The following is a 14,466-nucleotide window of genomic DNA, read 5'->3' as shown; positions in this document are numbered from 1 at the left end:
TCAAGGAGCCAGCTCTTCCTCAATATTTCCATATCTGTAATGCACTTATGTTGTCCATCACGTAACACCAGATGGAGATCTCAGAGTGTCAGATGGAGTTGCACCCAACTTGGGACTACCCCTGGCATCATTATCGCGCTGACGTTGATTGGCCAGACATGCATCCAACCTAGCCTCATGCGATTGGATACATCTTCAAGAGTGAGCATCCGCGGCTCAAACACTCCTCTCACATCAGCAACGGCATGACCTCGTAACGGTCATTTTTCACTGTCAATAGCTTTGTAATCAATTAATGCTCATATAATTTATACACTATGAGGCTAATAAATACTTCAACACTGCAACTCGAAGACTTCTTCGACTCAGATCTCCCCAAATATGCCATCCTCTCACACACATGGGGCACCGACGAGGTCACCTTCCAAGAATGGCTGCTATGGCAAGAAGACGACCTGGGCTCCCGCAAACGCATCAACTCCAAGCGCGGGTTCCAAAAGATTACAAACACGTGCCGCATCGCCCGGCAAGAAGGCATCAGCCACGTCTGGGTCGATGCGAACTGCATCGACAAGAAGAGCAGCGCCGAGCTCTCCGAGGCCATCAACTCCATGTTCGCCTGGTATCGCGGCGCCTCCATCTGCTACGTCCACCTCGAAGACCTCGAGCCCGGCGGGACAAGGGTCGACCTACGCCAATGCCGGTGGTTCACGAGGGGCTGGACGTTACAGGAGCTGCTGGCGCCCGCGGATATGACGTTTTACGATAGCACGTGGGAGCCCATCGGGACCAAAGAAACTCTCGCGTACCCCATTGCTTCCATCACAGGCATCGACGTAGATGTCCTCATTTATCCGCAGACCCTCTCCTCCGCCTGCGTCGCCAAAAGAATGTCGTGGGCGTCCAGCCGCCGGACGACGCGGACTGAGGACACGGCTTACTGCCTTCTTGGCATCTTCCAGATCCACATGCCTCTTTTGTATGGCGAGGGCCACGAGGCCTTTCGCAGGCTACAAGAAGAAGTCATGAAGGTCTCAACGGACCAGAGCCTCTTTGCGTGGGACTGGACCGAGAAGACAATGGACCCCCGCCGCGACCTCTGGGTCACGTTGCTGGCGCCGCACCCCTCGGCGTTCTCGGGTTGCGGACAGGTCGTGAAATGCAGAACCGCCGCGGACGACAACTGGTCCCTCGGAAAGGAATTCACAATGACCAATCTAGGTTTGAGTATGACGCTGCTCCTCATCAGAACAGCTTCCTCAACGACGGTCTACGCCGCCATCAACTGCAAACACGACATGAAGAACCACGACGATACCGTCATCTGCATCCCACTCTGGACTACCTCCTTCACATCGACATTTGGTCGGCACAGGTCCAGACCGCAGGCGAACCTCCCGATCCCGCTGGCCAACGTGTCCATGCCCACCCGGTACGCCGCGCGCCGCCAGCAGCAGGCCGGCCGCGCTTCTTCGGTCTCGGTGTCATACTTCCCGCGCTTCTCCGAGCTGCCGGGCTTCAAAATGTCAAGGTCTTTTCAGAAACAGGTCCTGCCGGCATACGACGTCGAGCGTGGCAGGACGCCAGAATTACTCTTCCAGCTGTTCTCGTGTAACGACGCGCTGGCGTCGTGGCAGGTTGGCGACGACGCGGAGGCCGATCCGCAGGAGTATCTGCAGACGGCGGCGCACGCGAGCAAGACGTTTGCGGGGAAGGAGGTTCATGCTTTTTGTGTGAATCTCGTTAATCATGGTGGCGGCAGCAGCAGTAATGGACCCAACGGCGCCGGGGCTAAGCCGCGGCGGTGGTGTCTCATCATCATGTGGTGCGAGGCGTCCGGGTGGAAGAGGGTGTTTTTCAAAGAGGACAAGGGTAAGAAGGTCTCGCCGGAAGCGAGGAAGCGGTTCATGGACTTTTTGCTCGAGACGTCGTGGTTTGCGTTGCATGGGGATACAGCTGCGTGTGATGGGTTGAAAGTTGAGGTTGGGATGAAGCATGATCCTCCGAGGGATGGGTATTGCCCGGTGGTGCCTTTGTATTTTGATAGAGATTACTAAGTGATTAAGATCCCATGTCAAATGTGACGACGAAGGAGAAGACTGATGCTCAGCTACTAGCTTACTTGAATGGCCACATGCTATCAGAGTACCGCGGACATGACTCGTCTTTGAAGCCGCCGTTGACTTGTCAGTTGGCTAGGTTTGTTCCCCATTAGCCCCGGATTTTCCAACGGTCAAGTTTACCTGACAATTAGTAGTGTAGTTGATAAGCGGAATAGACATGTTTCGAGGTTTCGCATGTAAATGATATGCTTGAAAATGAGAAAGTCATAGACTTCACATTACCTTCGATCCTTGAACCTGGTCGCCTAACTCGACCCTGATGATATCTAAAGGCAAGCTTGAAATTGTCTAGATCTGGGGCAGGCTGGCATTCGTTTCATTTGGCAATGGGAATAGGAGGGGGAAGGCTGATCCTCCCCCCTGAGGCTGCTGGCCCTTGCACTTAGGTATCCATGCACCCTGCCGTGCTTGCTTATCTCACCCACCGAAACAATATCTCGGTCTAAACTTGGTTGTTCAGGTAGTCCCTTCGTAAGTCCGAAGGCTTACATCTCGATAGCAATTGCAGGGAGAAAGGATATTGGGGAGGCGCGCTTGCTGCACGTGCTAGATCCTTGGAGCAGCCCTAGCTTCGGCGGTAACAAGGACAAGGGGGGATAGCCAGGCAAGAAGACAGGCACAAGCACATTGTGAGGCGTAAGGCGATGGTACCGTCCGATGCAGCGGCGCATTGATGGGTTGAGCTGGAGCATGAGCACGGCCCCTCGCTGATGCAAGAGAATGTGGTGAGGTGCATACGAAGTGTTAGGTAGTGTGAGTGATGCAAGTAATTGTTGAACTGATGGAGGAGGATCTCCGATGTGATGCTCCAGGGCGGCTGGTACCACGCGGTGACAGGCAGGTGGGCCGGAAAAGGAGTGGATACGTGGCGCGCGGGAGTCTCCATTTTGGAAGACGGAGAGGCCAATGAGGAAAGGGTAAGGCCGGAAGTGGCCGAGGGTGGGATTTGCATCGATTGGACGGGAATTCGGGAGTGAAGGGAGCCATAACTCCGGGCCAGGTACGCATCTACGTACCTTATCTTAGGTAAGCATGGTATTTGTTCGACAACTGGACACATTCCTTACATCATCAAGTCTCTTTCCTCAATATGCACCATGACATATTTCCTGTCATAGAGAGAAACTACCATACTCCATACCATCTCGAGTCCATAGCCACCAGTCAAAGAGATGGAAGTGGACGACATGCTGACCAAGACTTCATTTCCACCCGCCAAATTCCCCAACAGCCCTGTTCCTGGATTCCGCCGCCCCGTCCGTCCCTTTGCAATTCCAAGCCAAGCCCAGGCCGAACCGTGCTTGACCCCATTCTGTCTAGACCCGAGTCTTACCAATCGTTCCTGTCTCTCGCTCTCGCACTAATTACCAGTAATAATTATTGCTATTGGAATCCATCTTATGTGTATTGTCTTTAGTCTAGGTACCGTATCTTGGTCCTTGGGAAGCTTAGCTACATCTACCTACCCATAGTACCTTAGGTACACCATCGCACCGTTGATCGTCTAGAAGCCCCCCTTGGATCTATGCTATGTCATTATCTGAGCTATCCGACCATCCGACCATCCGGACCAATCCTCTCACACACACACACACACACACACCCACGGACGAGACGAGTACGAATACTGCACCGCTGCCCCGGTGCCCAGGAGTCGGAAGTACCCCATCACCTGGAGAGGAAACTGGAGACTACCTAATGCTCCGTACTGGAATGGAGACTGGAGCACCTCGGGAATAGGAGCAATCTGCTATTACTCTGTCATCCAGAAGCGGCAGCAGGGTTCCGTGTGGACAGCCGCCGCCTCGTGCCGAGCAATAAGAAAACGACAAGGGCTTAGGCGAACGACGTCTTCTCGCATTTCGCCAACCGCAAATCCCAACTGCGAGTCCCAATTCCTGGCTCACATTGGACCTGGCGACTGCGTCACTCATCTGCAAGACAAGACGAGCGAGACCTGCATCCTCCACCAGCACCTCCTGTCCGCACCTTTCCCCTCCTTTTCTTTCTATACACTTTTATTCTCTTGCTATAGGCAATATCCTACGCGTCCAACCTAAGCCTTTTTCAACTAATTTTGGTTCCGCCTGCTTCTGCCCGCCGGCCCCAACGAAACGTGCTCTCTCTCTCTCTCTCTCTCGTCTCTCTATCTCCGCCCTGCACCACATCGCCGCCAGATTTACCCCAAAACCTCCCACCAACATCCCCATTTCCGATCCCACCACATTTCCATTCTCCCTTCCGGGCCAACCAAGGGATCCGATCATCTGTCTCACCCGCCGCCATCCGCCCCTGCAACCGTCTGCGCGATTCCTCTCCTAAACACTCGCGATCGACCATCTGCACTAGCTAGCTAAACTGTACATTGCCGTTGACAAGCGTAACCGCGAAGGCGCCGAAACTCTGCTGCCCCAAAGCCGAGTTACCTCTCCACACCCACAAACCTACATCCCAAGCATCATTGATCGACGATATGGCGCGCTCGGATTGTAGAAAACGGAGATAAACGTGCGGGATACCACAGAGATCTGGGTCTTTTCCAGGTACGCTGCCCTGCCCTCTGCGTCTCCCATTTCACTACATGGCCCTTGTCGTGTACTATTTGCATCCACACTATTTGCGCGGGAGTTGTTGGGAAGCTAACGTTGTCTTCATGGTGGTGGTGATACAGATACCGAAGCGAGCCACCGATCGCGCAAGTCGTTGTGCCGACTCACTATGGCTCTGCTCAATCCGACCTTCCTCTTCGGCGTCGTCGTTCTCCTCTATCTATCCTCCTTCATCCTCTTTGCCGTCGTTCGAATCCTCACCGGCGTATCGATCCAGCGAATCGGCTACTTTTCCCTCCGGAGACTCGCCTACACCCCACGAGATGGATTCAAGATTGAGGTTCGCGGCCTCGGGCTCAACGTCCACCGCCCAACCTTTGCCCAGCCCACCTGGCTGAGCGTCGTCATCAGCGAGCTCACCGTCACGGTCGACATTCGCGAACTCGACGGCAAGAAGGGCGAGGACAGCTCGACCGACTCCGACAGCAGCACCGACGCGGAGGAAGAGCCGGAGGCGCCGGCCGCCGAACAGCAGCAGCCCAAGGTGCCACTAATACGTCGAAACGGCGCACCCCCGCCCCGGAGCGAGACATGGAAGCACTTGATGAAGCTCAAGGACCGGATGAAGAGAGCGCACCGCAAGCTCAACTGGCTGCGGATGGTGGACGTCGTCGCCACAAATTCCACGATTAAGGTCGTCGACGTTGGTGACGTCCAGTTTGGAAGCTTGACCGTCGCCGTCGACACGCGGCGCAAGATGGTGGACCGCGCTCGCTTCTTCTTTCAGGCTCGCAACGACAAGAATAAGCAGAAGCAGCGACAGGCGGAGTGGATCATGACGCTGCGCAGCGTTCTGTTCACGCCCGAGGGCAAGGAGTCTCTCGAGATTCTCGACAATGCGACGTTGAATATCCATGGGTTCCTGTACGAGGCGCTGGATGGGCTGCGGGACGCTGCGATTGCCCTCAAGCTGGGCCGTGTTCATATACCATACGATGACGTTCGCGTGTGCGCCGATCGCTTTAAGCAATGTAAGTTGGCCGCGTGTTCGACTACCTTGTCCGACGAGCCAGCCGACGTCTTCATGGACAAGGTCATACACGAGGTCGCCCAGCCTGGCAGCACCAACCAGGACCTGATCCAGACCGTGTCCGATTCCAAGGAGTTTGTCAGTTCCATCTTGAGGGGCGTTAAGGAGGTCCAGTTTGCAGTCAGTTTTGTTGGCATGACCAAGAGGGTGGAGTCCGTCAAGCCAAGTGCCAAGCCCGTCATGTTGAATGCGTCGATGAAGGAAGTTGGTATAGACTTGCACCGTCTGGACCCCAAGTCTCCGTCGCACAGGATGTACTTCCCGTCCAAGGACATCGCCCACGAAGCCCTCGCTGCGGCCCTATCCATCTCCGTCGGTGTCGACGATGGGGACGGAAAACCGGAGAGACTGCTTTATATCCCAATGGCGACAACGACGGTCAAGACGACGCTGCCGTCCAAGACGGTCGAGATGGCGCAGGATGTTGGAGCCGAGGAGAGAAACGCAAACATACTGTTCGCTAATTCCGTAGTAACTTCCCCCTCGGTAGATCTCGACCCTCGCCATCTGCCGCTCCTCGTCGCCATGCTGAAGCCAAAGTCCTCCAAGAGGTCACGATCTAGCCGGCAACCGCGGCATGTGCTCATATCACGACTCCTGCCCAAGGCTAATATCAAGTTCACCATGCACGAGCCAGTCCTACGAGTCGCCCTGCCCGCAGTCGACCAGCACGCGGCACCCGACGACTTTGACCTCATCATATCCTCGATTTCATCAATATCGCTCGACATGGAATCATTCCATTCCACGGTGGAGGACTTGCATTATTCGCTCGCGTCGACCATGAGGATCCAGTCGCACGAACTGTACTATCAGACGTCATCGAGTAACCGATTCGACTTGATTCAGACCGAGTCTTTCGAGCTCAAGGTGCAACTCAGTGCTACGCCAGACGTCCATGTTGTTGCCTCGAGCAATTTGCAGACCTTTTCGATCAAGATGGTGCGCCCCGAGATTACCGACGGTCTCAGACAAATTGTGCGACAACTGCGGTTAAACGTCGAGCCAGAAAAGCGTTCGAATTCACACACGTCCACCAAGCAGCAAAATTTCCTTCGCGCAATGCCGTCTTGGTTATTGCAGTTTCAACTTCAAGCCTCAGACTTTAGCATCGAGATTGCCGGCATCGACGAAGACATCTCAGACGATACTCGCGGGGTGTCCCTACAGCTAGACGAATTCTCTGCCGAGTACCGCGCGCAAAGGCTCGAGGGGCTTCAACGGCGGCCATCGCGGCGTAGGGCTAACAGCCGCACCGTCGCCCCTGACTCAGACCTCTTGAAAAGTCCAATCTCACCACCGCCCAGGAAGAAGCAGCAGAACCATGGTGATGGACGGAGGGTCACGTTTCACGTCCGTGGCCTTGAGGCTTACATTGTTGAATCAGAGGACAGGGTCGAGCTGGAGCCGTTTGTCAACATGCCGCGGTTCGAGGTTGCTTTCCAGGCTATGAGTGACCAGCAGGGTCCGATTTTCCACATTCATGCCGGGATCAGGACTGTTCTTCTGCAGTACTCTCTCTTCCGCCACTACTCGGTGGGCGTTGCCATCATGATTCTACGGAAAGCCTTCATGAGATCGGGCCAAGATGTTGGGTCACCACCAATGTCGCCGACGACGCCACGGAAAGACGGCAATGCCGATTTCCTGGCTCCTCCCATGTCGCCAGGATCTCCTTTTATTGACATGAGCGACTACTCCACCTTGACGCCTGAGCTTGTGGCCATCGACCTCAAAGCAGCCCTTGTGCAAATCAAGGCCGAATTGCCCAACGATCCTCAGCTGATGGTCCAAGTCTATGGTGTAGAGGCTGGCCGGCATAGGTGGTCTTCGCCGTACATTGCGTCCAAGCTCGTTCGAATCTACGTACAACCGCCTAGGATGCGAGGCACTTGGGCCAGAATGGTCAGCATCAAGGGCGGCCGTGTCGACTATCGCAAGTCCCGGCGGAAGCTGACAGGCGGCGAAGTCCAAGAAGACAAGATGATCGACGTGAACTCTGACGCCATTCGATTCGCCGTGCCTCACGAGGTCCAGGTCAACAAGATCTCCGACAACATCATCAATACCCTCAAGTCGATCAAGCAGCTCCACCACCGGTTCAAGACGGGCACGAACGAGTACATCCTTGACAAGGTCCCTGGTGGACCAAAGAAGGTTCCCAAGGTTTCTGTGCGGACACGGTCACTACTGTTTGAGATGGAAGATGGTGCCTTTGAGTGGAAACTCGGAATGATCTACCGCGCGGGTAGAGTGGAGCAGATGCAGCGACTTGCTCGCGAAGAAGCTTTCGAAGTCAAGAGTAAAAAGGTCCGCGAAGAAGAGTCGAGAAAAGAGTCAGGCAAGCTGCGTGCTCGCTCGCTTTTCAACAGAGGACGACAACAAAACGGGGCCTCATGGGCCAGGAGTCAAAGTGCAGATGGGCGACGACCTAGCAGCAGAGACGAACGCTCACGGGGCAGAGCACCACGATACGACCCCGACGGCGGAGGTGTCGGCCTTACTGGATCCTCCAAGGTCGCCGAGCTAGAAGCCCGGGCAAGGCTGGACGCCTACAACGCACAAAGTTGGAAGAAGCGGATCGATCGATTTTACGTCATGGCCAAGAACGGCATGAAGGAGATTCGAGGTCTTTTCTGGGGTCCTGATCAGCTTCCTGACGATCTGGAGGACACGGAGAATATCCTTGAAGTGCCACAACGACCCGCGCTCGCATCTGCACTCATCACCGATCTTCAGTTCGTCATTGACAAACCTACGTTCGCCATGAAGGATCTGCCAGACTTTATCAACTCCGTCGGAAAGGGAATGCCCAAGGATATGAAGTACGGATTGCTCGTCCCGATGCATGTATCAATCGATCTTAGCGAGGCGAGGATATCACTACGCGACTATCCACTCCCTCTGATCCATATTCCCAGCTTGAAGGCGGGCCAGTCGACAAGGCTTCCAGCTATGTCGCTCAAGACAAACTTTGTCATAGCCGAAGAGTTCCGAGGGATGGAGTCCACCCGCCGTATCAAAGTCAACATTGTTCCTCCTCGGACCCATGAACCCGGCGGTAGTAACGAGGGTGGCTTCGCGATCGACGTTCGGCGGACCATTGGACCAGTTAAGTCGTACTCCGACATGCGTGTTGAAATCAACACAGCTCTGCCGACAAGGATTACTTGGGGTCCAGCATACCAGCCAGCTATTCAAGACATGATGATGGGCATCGAGTCCTTTACCAAGCCTCAGATTGATCTGTCTGAGAGAGTCGGTTTCTGGGACAAGATTCGTCTCAACTTCCATTCCAGAATACACGTAGCGTGGAGGGGCGACGGCGATATGCATCTAGCGCTCAAGGGAACCCGTGACCCTTACTGTGTGACAGGTAACGGTGCGGGTTTCCTGATGTGTTGGCGCAATGAAGTCAAGTGGAACATCAATGCCGACGACGACCCGAAGCGATTCATGACGGTTGACTCCGGGGAGTACGTTCTCGCCATACCCGACTACAGCCACCAGGTCCGAGAGGCTGCAAGACGCACTGGAGAAGACGACAGTCTCATGAGCGAAGATAGCTACAAGTCCGGGGCATCCTTCAAAAAAGTGGTGATGAAGCTATCTGGCAAGGTGCAGTGGATGGCCGGCCTGGTCTTTGAACGCGCGATTCAGGACGGAAAACGCAGCTTCGGGTTTCGACCGCACTACGATATCATGCTGCGGGCTCCTCACCATGTCAAACCCGAGGACCAGCCGTATGATGCTTTCCGCGGTTTCCGAAGCCAGCATATCCATTTGTCGATTGCTGTCCGGGCCCCAGTCGATCGTGACTGGATGTCCAATAATGTCGAACCGTCAAGGAGCTACAATACAGTTCATTGCACGCCGCGCTTCTTCACTCACTTCTTCGCTTGGTGGTCGCTGTTCGGTGGTGCTATGGCACTGCCCATCCGGCAAGGTCCACTCTGGCCGGGTAGGGAAAGAAACAGCAAGAAGTTCGGCAAACATCTGTCGACGATCAAGTACAATCTCCTTCTGGCACCGCTATTCCTGAGTCACATCTACAAGCATAAGGATGTTGAAGATGCTTCCGACAGTGGAGTATCGGCGACGGGTCTCAAGGTCAGATTCGACAGCTTCATGCTAGACCTGCACCAGAGACGTGAGGAATTCAACACCCGAGACCGCGGTCGCAAAACTAAGGGAAAGACGAGCGGTATCAAGCTACACGCGGCCCAGCTTGATCTAGCAGCAGCCGACGTTCGTGCTGTTTCAGCCAGTATACGGGGAACAACGACGGAGGCCATCAAGAAGGGAACGATGGCTGACCTAATTACAAATCAACGCGAGGACAGCGCAGACTTGTCCCGCTTTACCATCCCTGACAACGACTTGAGTTGGATCGACATGGACGACTTCGTCGAGTTGGATTGGATTCTGCCCACGGAGCCGAACCCGGATACCAAGATTCTACCACTCGCTTTTGCGCCACGTTTGACGTACTTTCGACAAACTGACATTGGCGGCGTCATTGCAGGAGACCCGGACCGCAAGAGTCCATTTGGCGATGAGCCGACTCATTTCTGTATTATGAGCCACGATGACGACCCGAGACGAGTCCAGGCACAACTCATCCAAGAGCGTTTAGTTCAACTGGACGCTCAAATCGAAAATTACGGTCGCAGCCTTGGAGAAGCCGAACTCAAGGTTGTGCGCGACGACGGTAAAGACCCAAAGCTGGTTACGGCGTTTGAGAGTCTCCAGCAGCAGGGCGGCATCTTGCAAAAGAAGAAGGCGTACCTCCAGAATATGCTTCGTCAAATGAACAGCAAATCACCGATTAACGGCAGCAATCCATTCCGAAGAGAGAGCGAAAGTAACGCGTCCGAGGAGTCGTTTGGGCTGGATAAAGATGACTCTCTTACGATACCCTCGGGAGCGGAGTTCGAGAGTGATTTCAACAACCGATTCGTCATTCACAATCTTCATTTCAAGTGGAACAATACCCTTCGAAACGTTGTGCTTCGTTATATCCACCAAGTCAGCCAGCGCAGAGGTTTCGTCTACTACCTGTCTCGTCCTGCCGTTAAGTTCATCCTCGACATTGTCGAAGAGCAGTACAAAGCAAAGCAGAATCCAAAACCTGCAAGCAAGAACAGGACACCCACCGGAGGTGCTACAGCTGGCGCTTCTCCTGACCTCGATGCTGCAGAGCGTGAGTTCAAGCAGGACATTGAAGATCGCATCAAGAATATCCTCAAGGACGGTAAGAAATACGTCAACGCTGATGGAAACAGCGGCGAAGACGTGCCCAACGTGCCAATCGATGACCTATCGAGCGGTATCTCGGATGAGTTTACGCCTCAGAACAGTTACCATGTTCGACTCATTGCCCCGCAGATTCAACTGCAAAGCGACAAGAACAAGAAGAATGTCGTCATCCTCACATCCAAGGGCATGGAACTGAAGGTTGTTGAGGTCATGGACAAGAAGAGACTTGCTGACAACGTCAGCGGTCTCGTACAGAGGAGATTCCTCGTCAACATGGACAGCACCCAGTTCTTCGTCACACACCAGTCGTACTTCTCCGAGATCGTCACCACATATGCTGGCAGTCGGTACGGTACCCCCTCAACGTCATCGTGGCCTCCGTGGGTTCCTATGGAAGTCATGTTCGACTTTGAGACGGACCCTTTCGGCTTCAATAGAGTGGTGCAGAAGACGTCCGCAATGCTTCGCTACGAGAAGTACAATACTCTGCGTCTCAAGTATAACGATGAAGTCAACACCGAGGGCGCTGGTGATCCTTCCCAACCCAGCAACGAAAGAAAGATGGATAATCTCTGGGTAGAGTTCCCGCAGGCCAGAGCACTATGCAACTCTGGCGACTACTACGCCATGTACGTTATCGTACTAGACCTCCTCATGTACAATGAGCCTCTCGAAAAGACACGGACGGAGCGCCTAGAGAAGATCATGCTCGCCTCAGACTTTAGCGATCTCAGCGGCACGCCTGAGATGGTTGAGAAACTGCAAGAGCGCATTCGTCAGCTTCAGGACATCAAGTCCCACTTCCAGATATACTCCAAGTACATGGATCAGCGTGGCTGGGAGGACAGGCTTCTTCTGGAGCGGGATTTGGCAGCATGTGAAGACGAACTGTTCTTCATGATGAAGGCCATCACGTCTTCACAGCGGAGATACGAAACGAATTCGGAGAGCAATGCTCTCCTCCGCTGGAGCATCACAGCACGAGACACGGTTTGGCATATGCTTCGAGACAACAAGGAACCGCTTGTCGAGCTGCAGCTCAAGGATGTAGAGTACGATCGCACCGATAACGCCGACGGGTCGCATATCAACTTGATCAGAGTCGGCAAGGTCTTTGGACTGAACCTCCTGCCCGACGCCATGTACCCGGAGATCATTGCGCCCTACGCAGAAGGCGACAAGGATTTGGGCAACCAAGAAATGATCCGGGTATACTGGTACATGCTTGAAGCCATCGCCGGTATTCCCGTCATGGATCACTTCGAGGTCAACTTGTTCCCTATGAAGATTCAACTAGAACGCGAGATTGGCAAGAGGGTCTTTGAGTATATCTTCCCGGGCATCGACGGCGACAACAAAGACAAGAACGATTCTCCGTTCATGCTCAAACATCAGCCTACCGAGGATGATGGGGAAGACGACGACTCGATGTCTGGCTCTGGTCGACTGACTGCTAGCGATAAGGACGGATTCAGCACCCGACCGGGCTCACTTGAACTGCGTCTACAGCCTACATTAAACTCTGACTCTCCCACCAAGTCTATAAGCAGCAAAAAGTCGCTTACAGTCAACACAGGCGAGGGTCAAGGCCACACCTTCCGCCTCTTCCGCTCCGTCGGTACCGGCAAGGTTCCAACCAAGAAGCCTTCATACGAGTCACTCAAGTCAACAAAGGAGCCTCGCCCAGGAATCGGCCGTACCTCGACCGGCTTCTCATCAAAGGAGAGCACGCTGCCCGGTGACAAGAAGTCGCGCTTCGGCCGGCGCAAGGAATCAAAGGCGGAAGATACCAAGCCGTCCGACGACCTCACCAAGATGATGTCGCGCGCCAGCAACTACATGACCTTTGCGCACATCAAGATGCCCTCGGTGGTGCTTTGCCTCAGCTACAAGGGCAAAGACAACCGCAACGTCGAGGACGTGCACGACTTTGTGTTCCGCATGCCGGCGGTCGAGTGGCGCAACAAGACGTGGTCGAACCTCGACCTGGCTCTCGCGCTGAAGAAGGCCGTCATCAAGGCCCTCATCTCGCATACTGGTGCTATTATCGGCAACAAGTTCAAGCATCGCCCGAGTAATACGCAGGCCAGCAAGCTACGGGAACTTGCCAGCGGGTCATCGCTCATCGCGCCGACGCCGTCGTCGTCGTCACAGCATGACGCGGAGAGTATCAACAACAGCGACGATTCGTCGAGCTTATACGGCAACTCGCCCGTTGACTACTCCCGCTCGCCACCACGCTCTCACCATGGCAGCTCAGCCAGCAGCATTCCCATCCCGCGGTCGACTAGCCGGAGTTCCAGCGTTGCGAGCGGGCGGTCCCGTAGGACAGGCGAATCAAGTCTCCAGCAGCAACAACAGCAGCCCGCCGTCCCGAGCTTCCTCATGATGACGCCGCCAACGCCTCTCGATAGCCGGGCGCCGACGCAGGGGCTCGGGTTCGAGTTGCTGAGGCCTTCTAGTAGGAGTAGTCTGGCGCCGTTTGACCAGGCTGGCGGGGGCACGATTCGCTCGCTTTCACGGTCTGCGACGGGCGCGGAGTCGGGAGATCGGAGGAGGTCTGCGGGGAGTGGGTTCTTGAGGGATAAACTTAATGCGCTGACGCACCGGAAGCGCGATGGGAGTTCGAGGGAGGGTGGTGGTGTTCAGGGCCAGGGGCAGGGGCAGAGGGAGGATACGCCTGAGCGGGAGGAGGAGGATTCGAGTGCTGCGGCGGCGGCGGCTGTGCCTGAGAGTCCCAAGGGCACCAAAAGATTTCCTGGTTTGAGCCGGGTGAAGACTGGGTCGTAGGAGGCCTACTGCTGAATTCTTCTGGCGGTTATAACCAAAGATGTTTTTGCCTGTTCAAGAGTACAAGGTAAAATTGGAGGTCAAGAATCATGTTTTTCAACTATTGGGGGGTTAGACTGGGGATTGGAAGAGCGGGATGGGAGGGATAACTATTAGATTTGCTTTTGTGTTTGAAGGAGGGAGGAAGGGGAGAGGGAAGGGGGGAATTAAATACCCGGCGTTGGCTGTGGATATTCAACCACGTTATATTTCTGACGCTGATGGTACAATTATAAATACAAGACCAAATGCATTAAAGGGGTTTTGTGATCTTGTTTGCTTTTGGATGTGAGGTTTCGTAATACAGGTGTGGTGTTGCGGATGTTGAGAAAGAGGACGAGGAACGAGACGAGGAGTGGGAGATGAGCAAGTGATGGAGAGCGTGAGCGTCGAACGGAAAAGGAGCAGATGGGGCGAGTGAGGATATTGGCGGGAGCCAGCAATAATATGATATAGCAAGTGTATTCATATCGTTTGTTGTCTTGATACACCCTCTTGCCGAAGCGATTGGGCAGTTTTGTAAAACCCTGATACACAATACTAAAGATTGAAGAAAGAGTTTTGAGTTCCAACACTGGACATCAGGCAACGGGCCTCCGGAAGAAGAAGAAAGGGA

At 54.4% G+C, this 14,466-nt stretch overlaps 2 protein-coding genes across 2 annotated transcripts; both read left to right on the top strand.

The window, feature by feature from the left end:
- The first annotated feature begins 528 nt into the window (after positions 1-528).
- Positions 529-2,368, top strand: BDP55DRAFT_677594 (uncharacterized protein). The gene is made up of 3 exons (XM_060575920.1): positions 529-2,031; positions 2,123-2,195; positions 2,346-2,368. The coding sequence occupies exons 1-2, from the start codon at positions 612-614 to the stop codon at positions 2,158-2,160; spliced, it is 1,458 nt and encodes a 485-aa protein (XP_060424800.1). The 5' UTR covers positions 529-611; the 3' UTR covers positions 2,161-2,195; positions 2,346-2,368.
- A 2,306-nt stretch (positions 2,369-4,674) lies between these two features.
- Positions 4,675-14,001, top strand: BDP55DRAFT_677587 (mitochondrial protein from FMP27-domain-containing protein). Its single transcript, XM_060575919.1, has one exon. It carries the CDS (start codon positions 4,842-4,844, stop codon positions 13,809-13,811), a length of 8,970 nt encoding a protein of 2,989 aa, XP_060424799.1. The 5' UTR covers positions 4,675-4,841; the 3' UTR covers positions 13,812-14,001.
- The last annotated feature ends 465 nt before the right edge of the window (positions 14,002-14,466 follow it).

The sequence above is a fragment of the Colletotrichum godetiae genome, assembly GCF_030913485.1.
Source record: "Colletotrichum godetiae strain CBS 193.32 chromosome Unknown BDP55scaffold_53, whole genome shotgun sequence".
NCBI lineage: Eukaryota > Fungi > Ascomycota > Sordariomycetes > Glomerellales > Glomerellaceae > Colletotrichum > Colletotrichum godetiae.
This window is presented reverse-complemented; position numbering and strand designations above follow the sequence as displayed.

Bases quoted from the DNA above. Each gene is read 5' to 3' on its own strand.
- BDP55DRAFT_677594 (XM_060575920.1), top strand. From the start codon at position 612: ATGTTCGCCTGGTATCGCGGCGCCTCCATCTGCTACGTCCACCTCGAA. The intron at 2,032-2,122 runs CTTTGTATTTTG...CTACTAGCTTAC, and splicing joins TGGGTATTGCCCGGTGGTGC to TTGAATGGCCACATGCTATC.
- BDP55DRAFT_677587 (XM_060575919.1), top strand. From the start codon at position 4,842: ATGGCTCTGCTCAATCCGACCTTCCTCTTCGGCGTCGTCGTTCTCCTC.